This window comes from Etheostoma spectabile, chromosome 17, assembly GCF_008692095.1.
Source record: "Etheostoma spectabile isolate EspeVRDwgs_2016 chromosome 17, UIUC_Espe_1.0, whole genome shotgun sequence".
NCBI classification, from domain to species: Eukaryota; Metazoa; Chordata; class Actinopteri; order Perciformes; family Percidae; genus Etheostoma; species Etheostoma spectabile.
Window position 1 is genome coordinate 10741906 of NC_045749.1, and position 7330 is coordinate 10749235.

At 39.4% G+C, this 7330-nt stretch overlaps 1 protein-coding gene across 3 annotated transcripts in view; it reads left to right on the forward strand.

Moving 5' to 3' along the window:
• The window catches only part of bfsp1 (beaded filament structural protein 1), an 8731-nt gene extending 2179 nt beyond the window's left edge, over window positions 1–6552 (forward strand). For all 3 annotated transcript variants that reach the window (XM_032541819.1, XM_032541820.1, XM_032541821.1), the window contains 5 exons: window positions 1273–1365; window positions 2691–2804; window positions 3676–3896; window positions 4701–4792; window positions 5029–6552. In XM_032541819.1, coding sequence (XP_032397710.1) covers window positions 1273–1365; window positions 2691–2804; window positions 3676–3896; window positions 4701–4792; window positions 5029–6023 — 1515 coding nt within the window. In that variant the 3' untranslated portion in view covers window positions 6024–6552. The remainder of the gene's footprint in view (window positions 1–1272; window positions 1366–2690; window positions 2805–3675; window positions 3897–4700; window positions 4793–5028) is intronic.
• Window positions 6553–7330: the final 778 nt, after the last annotated feature.

The following is a 7330-nucleotide window of genomic DNA, read 5'->3' on the forward strand; positions in this document are numbered from 1 at the left end:
ATAAAAAAAAAAAAAAAAACTTTTGATAATAACCAGTCAGCAGTCTCTGTTCAATACATCCCAGGAGAAATACTTCCTTGAGAGTTATTAGACACATGCTCATGGATTGTTGTGTGCCTTTCCTTAGGATTTCATCTACTTTTTTGGCACGTATTTTTTTTTTAAGTGCTTATGCATTTGTATTGCACAGTACAGTATATGCTTTTTAAAAATTATTATAATAAAATATAAAAGTCCACAGAAAAACCCTGCGTCCTAGAAGTTATGCGTGTATATCACTAACTGTTTTGGTAAACACATTTTGAAAAACAATGGGGTTTTGTTTAATGGCATAACACTGGACACTGGATTTTGCATCCAGTGTAAGAAAAAACCTAGGTCTAACCATGAGCGGAATCTGTATCGCAAGAGTGGATATTGTGTAGCCTGGATACCAGATGAATCTGCCAGCTCATGTTTCATTTACTCAATTTACTACGTCTGACCCCCCCCCGTTTAGAAAGATTTTCAGCCGACCAGGCCCTGGGTAGACCAATCACAAGTATTTATATAATATGTGGTGGGTTTGAGACGATGATTGACATATTAACTTCACTGTCTTGTAAGTCCGTCCTAGAAGGACATACTGGCAGTAAAGCACAGAGGAAAGACAAAAACTGAAATATTACCCACTGTGCAGTAGAAATGGCTTGAAGGTACAGCACAGCAGGCACAACAATACTGAGACAAAAGAAAGCTGTTACATAATGCATAAGACGAACTTCCCATAGATGTTCTTGCCTGAACAATTTCTCCCTTCTTTTATTTTCCCCCAATACTGCTTTTGGTGATGAATTAATCCGTGACGCTGCAATATTGAGATAGCATATCAAAGGGCACTGCTGTTACTATATTATGTGGGAAAGAATAGGGATCTGTCTCTCATGAATATTGGGCTTGTGGTCCTTAGATATGAAGTAACCTCCTGGAAAGAGGAAATATATCTCTTTTTTATTACTGAGTTGAAGTTCACACTTATTAAAAAGAAAAATCCTTTCGCTGTAAAAAAAAAAAAAGCAGGCACCATTTATAAATATATTTCTGCTAAATTGGCCTTTTATTGGATACTTATTGGATACTAATTCCATCACCTGAGTGCAAAGTAAATAAACAAGAGGTTTTTGATTAGAGCAGATAAAGCGGTTCAACTTTGCAAAATGGTATAGCTTAGGACGTTCTTCCTTTTGCTTAGTAGTATATTTTATGTTTTCCTTTCATATTATTTTTCTCTAGAACCTTGCAGAGATCCAGACCTATGTAAACATTTTACAGCAAATCAACCAGACACTTCCCCTTGCTCCCAATGTGTCAGCAGGCCTCTCTGAGGTAAGGTCATTAATGTTGTCACTGTGTGTGTGCTGCAGTCCCTGGGGGGGAGAAGATGGTGTTTGCATGTGTGTCAGCTCTGGCTACGTGTCTGGGGTTGATGAGGTTACTGGCTTCTCAGTCCAGCTGGTCGCCTGTGCCTGCATTTGTCTGTTTTTTACTGTGTATACGTGAGTGTGCATGCGCAAAAAGCATAGACAGTCAAACAGTCCACGCATGCTATTTTAAGTTCTATTTTATTTATCTATACCAATATTTCTCAGAGGGAGAGCTGCTCTGGCTGCAGAAATTAATTGGTTGAGATAAATATCAGTGGGCTGAGATGAAAACATAACAAACACAACGATGAGTGTGGAAATCATATTAATCCTATAGTGCTGCCTTGTTAGTCACCAGATGACAACATATTTAAACAAATAGGGGAGATTTTGTTGGGGCAATGCCCTCCAATATTGTATTTATAGCACCTGATTATTTTGGATACATTGCTGTTAACTGTAAAGTTTCAAAGAAGCGTTTCTGGCAACACCCAACTGAGCCACTTTATGTAGTCTTTTTTATTAATTTATACAAAGATTTTGGCACATTGGCCCATTTCAACAAATTCTCATGAGCGGGTTAACATGATGTCAACAGACTGCCTTTTTTGATAAAATGTTACAAACTAATTATTTATAATTGTTATAGTTATTAATCAAATAAATGGAGTAAGGTTAGTTTAATTATGTATTTCTCAACACGGCAGGCTTATACTTTGGAGATTTGGAGATGACAATTTAAAATGAAAATAGCAGTTACAATTTGTCTCAAAAATACGCAAATGAGAATGGGAAGTCATTATTGGATTTTGATTTTAAATTGGTCCCAAACCCAATAATGCCGCTTCACGCAAGCACACCCCTGCTGCCTATAAATGTTTGAATAATATGAACCCATGACTACAATAGATCTACCAGATGTAACAAGCAAAGCTGTAATGACAGCCACGTCAGTTTTTTATTTAGTAATTCCGTTTCTGGGTAGTAGACACTGCACTGCAAACACTTAAAAGGTTCATTTTCAAGAGTAGATGGACAGAAAACCTCTCTGCTATTTGCAACACAATTGTGATAGTGCCTATAGATTAAAAATCAATAAGTGAAGCTTTTAAGATAGTGAGACTGCAGGAAGACACTTGACTGACGTTTGTGTGTGTGTGTGTGTGTGTGTGTGTGTGTGTGCGTGCGTGCGTGCGTGCGTGCGTGCGTGCGTGCGTGTGGTGTAAACTTTATGCTGTAATGTCACACTCTGCTTGTCTCCATGTTATCATTGATTTTTGTGTAAAGGAACAGGAGAAGCTGCTGGCCCAAAGGAAAGTACCAGGGCTGCGAAGTCAGCTGGAGGAATATAAGAGTGCCCTCTGTCAGCTGCAGGGTCAGAAACAACGTCTACAAGCTGAGGTGGGTCACACACTCACCATGACAACAGGAGGTTTAACTTGAACACATTACATGATTTTCAGAAAAAAAAGAAAAGAAAATATTTACATTGAGCTGCTGGAACCAGTGGAAAAATGACTTAAACAATTAAGTGATTATTAAAATTGCCAATTAATTTTTTGTCAGTCAACTACTAGATTAATCAACTAATCATTACAGCTTTAAACATTTGAGGATAACAAATAGACTGTGGTGTGTCTTGTTATCAAAAACTGTTGATTTATTGATTCTAACAAAAAAAACATGCGCTAATAAATGCTGCAGAAGTACCAGATGTTAGCCATATCATCTTATCACTGTACTTATCAGTGTAGTTATAGGTTAAGTGATGGCAGTGTTTCTTATAGGTCTTTAGTAAAATAAAACAAAATATCACACAATCAAATTTAGTGCTTTCACTGATCTTCACCTTGAGTGTTTCTTTGCCTGGCTGCTTTGTTCCCACAGGTTTTGACTAACGACTTACTGTACCTCTGTTATCTGCTTAAATTATGCTCTTCACTCTGCTTATATCATGCATCATATATCTCTTTGGCCCTGCAGAAGCCTTCACTGATCACATTGTAAGCATCTATAGGGTGGTCACATTGTTTTACATCAATACGTTTTTCTTTTATTTGTCTGAAATCACTGGTTTGAAATACTGCAGAATTAACCCCTGTGCTGGAAACGTATTAAATTCTGCTTTCATTTGTTTAGCATTTTTCTTGAATTTATCACTTTTCATCAGCAACACATACTTAAATAGCGTTGCTATTAATGAAATTACATTTCAAGGGGCTTTGTAATGTTTTTAAATTATAATTTATTAATACATTTTTGCTTTTTTCAGACTGGAGTGTTGGAGCAAAGCATTAAAAACACACAGGAGAGTTATGACAATGAGATCCAGATGTACAACGAGCAAATTGACTCACTGCGGAAGGAGATTGAGGAAGCTGAGAGGTCCCTTGAGAAGTTCACCAGTGAATGTCGCCACCTGGCCATGTACCAGACATCACTTGAGAATGAGCTGGAGAGGTACAAGAGGATAATCGAGAACGAAGATAACAGGTAGACTGCCCCCACCTTGCTGAAACACACAGAAACATACTTACAAAGGCATGCAAGGCCTTACTGAAGAAATTAAAGCGTCACTTTGGCCAGGTTAGAAAAATAAATAGCATTTGGAGGAATGGAGCTCTTGACTGAATGCTGAAATTAGTACTCCATTGTCTAAATGTAGATGTAAAGACAATACATAATGCTTTAACATGGCCAAATAATGACCATGTACATGAGTTTAAATGGACAAAAGGCTGGGCTTAAATGGACACAGAACTTTATTTCTGAAAAGTGCAAATGTTTGACTAGCCCCCAAAAAAAGTTCAGTTATGTAAATGTAATCTCCATAAATGAAGGTCTAAATGCTGACCTTCCCTACACATCCAGAGATACAAGAGAATCATTTTGTACCTCTTGACCAACACTTGATCCATGAAAAAACAGTATTGTTTAAAGCTATAGACTATCATGAGATTAAATTATGTCTTGATAATAATGAGTTGAAAAAAACACATGGGTAACTTGAGTGTAATTGTAGAATGTAAAATGTGGTTGTAACTAATGTAATGTGCAAAATATGCCAGCAGATGGCACTGAGTGTCAACATTATGTTTCCCTCTACTGCACTAACATAACAAGAAGCAGAGTGTTTTTTTAGTGTCAGATTAGCTACATTGGTGTGAGTTACCTGTTGTTTCCCTTTTTTTGAAATTTTAAACTACAGTTTTCCTTACCAGATTCCACCGCATAGTAAAGCTGTTGAGTGCATGGCTGTTGCATGGCTGACATCACATTACTTTCTTCCCCCTGCAGGTTGAATTCAGCGATAATTGGCACTCCCATTACCCTATTCACTACTAATTACCGCTACACTCACACACCCACTGCATCAAGCAGGGGGAGAGGTAAGGGCAACATGAGAACATCACAGCTGGTTTACATTGAGAATCACAATGCATACACAATCAGCTGCCATTGGGAGAGACAACTATACATTATCTTAGAGATTCAGTTCTACAAAGCAATGTCTTTATTATTATTAGCAACCCAGGACAACCCAGGTGTTGGTGCATACACAATTCCGGTCTTTTCTTAGTTCACCAATTCCAGCTAACTGATTTATGACCTCACTTGTGTCCAGATATCACCCAGGCAATCCAAGATATTACCAGCATCAAGCCCCGCCAGAAAATCCTGGCCAAGAAGGTTCAAAAGAAGAAAGAATTGACACCGAAAGATGTGATGGACAGTGGCCAGGAAGAAAGAAATGGGGGAGCAACTGGAGAGGGTCCAGATGAAGAAACGAAGGGGATCCCATCTGTGGACGTGCAGGAAAAGAGGGCGAAGAGAAAAGAGCAGAGGCCTGTTCTCACTGGAGTGTCTCCACAGGATGTCCCAGATGGAGCTCAAATCAGCAAGGCCTTTGACACTCTTTGTAACATTGTCAGAGACAGAATGAGGAAGTACAAGAAGCCTGAGCCAATCGCTGACTTCTACACAAAGGGTCGTTATGTCCTTGTCACCGGCGAAGGCAGCTACCCGGATCCATGCTTCTACACCTCTACACCATCAGCCGGCCGCATCTTCGTCACTATCAGAGATGATGTGATGCCTCCCTATGAGCCTTACAGGCCCGCCATACCCTCTCCCCCACCTCCTCCACCCATAGTAGACCCCAGGCCTCTCGATCCCACTCTGCCCTCTAATGGAGGAGGTGGAAAGGACGATAACAAGGGTGGAAAAGGTAAGGACAATGGAGGGAAAGGTAAGCATAAGGGCGGAGAGCCTGACCCTCACTCTAAAAATCCAAGTCCAGTCCCTTCACCTTCTGGCCCCAAGGACCCTACCCCACCTAATGACCATCACAAGAAAAGCCGAGATGACAACAGGCAGAGTGGGCCCACTCCAAAGCCTGCGCCTCGTGGTGCCAGCACCAGCTCCAGCTCCAGTTCCAGCGCCAACACCAGCACAAGCACCAGCTCTAGCAGCTATACCCCAGACGCAATGAGTTACGAGAAGTTGGAGGTTGTGGAGTCTGTGGAGAAGTTCTCCGATGGCCGCAGGGTCAAAGGTTATGAGGAGACTTCCATGGTGGTGGAGACCATGATCGAGAAGTCCAGCAAGAAGAAACATTGATAAAATTATTGAAACCAAATCTATTGACATGAAGAGTCAGTCAACTCCAACAGGGTCCTACATGGTTCAGGTCCTCTGACAAGAAGACAATACCGATAAACACCACTGTTCCTCAAACTGCTGTAATAAGACCAATATTTTTGTCTCTGAGGAAAACCAACCATGCTTAAAAGACCAACTACACATTCCTGCGCTGATATTAAATGCTCTTCCATTTGCTTGCAGTCTCTGGTCTTGCGTCCAGAATGTGTTTTGCTGGTTTCATAAGTACTGCTGCTGTTGTTCGACTTAACACCCAGGCTCATGCTATGAGTCCTTTACTGTCTGAAAACTTGGGACAATACAAAATGAAGCTCCATGCCACCAATAAAATTTAATGAGAAAAGAAATAAAAAACTGAGAAAACTGAAAGGTTGCGCCACCCCTCTGAACTCTGTCTTAGGAATCCAACTTTCCCCTTTGAGCTCATTTGTTCAATTGGATACCACTGCCTGCCCTCAGCACAATTTTGCTGTGTATTAATTTGCTTTGATATATTGAATAATAAAAAAGATTCAAACATCAGTTGATTCGTTGTTCTGCTTTTAGATACTTTTCATACTCCTGTTCTTGGACTATATGCACCAAGCACTGCACACAAATACTTGATAGGTCATTAAACAACTTGTGCATGTGTATGTGTGAACACAGACATGCTATGTTATGTTATAGTATAATTATTAATCATTGGCTTTGAAACATGCCCCTATACTTTGGTGTACATAACACTTTACGGATGGTGGTCACAGAATCCTTCATGCCCTCCTAAGTCATATTGTAAATCCTGCAGCATCCACAGGTAAGTCATTCCTTTTTTATGTGACTTTCAGTAGTTCACAATGTCCTCAGTATTTACTATGACCCAACCATCTCCAGAAAGGATAGAATAGTAATAGGAAAAGAAAAACACAAAATGTATCTCAGATATTGAAGATGGAATGAGCAAAAGACGTCTGAGATGATTTGTAAGAAAAATAACCAGATTTAGCTAAGCTGCTTAAAACTATAAAATATGCCTGAAAAGTCTATAAAATATGCCTGAAAGTCCAAAGAGAATTTAAATAATGAATGAAAAGACAAAAACAACAGGAGTGGTTATTCTCCTTACTGTAACTAACTAGCTATGTTTACTCACAGTATTTTTAAGTACTTTTAACTAAGTTTAACTAATTTCCTTCGCTACGTTTGAAGTCACATCCAAAAGGAACACCAAAGATGACATTGAAAAGTCATGATAAAAAATCAACAGAAGCTGCTGGTTCGTCTGA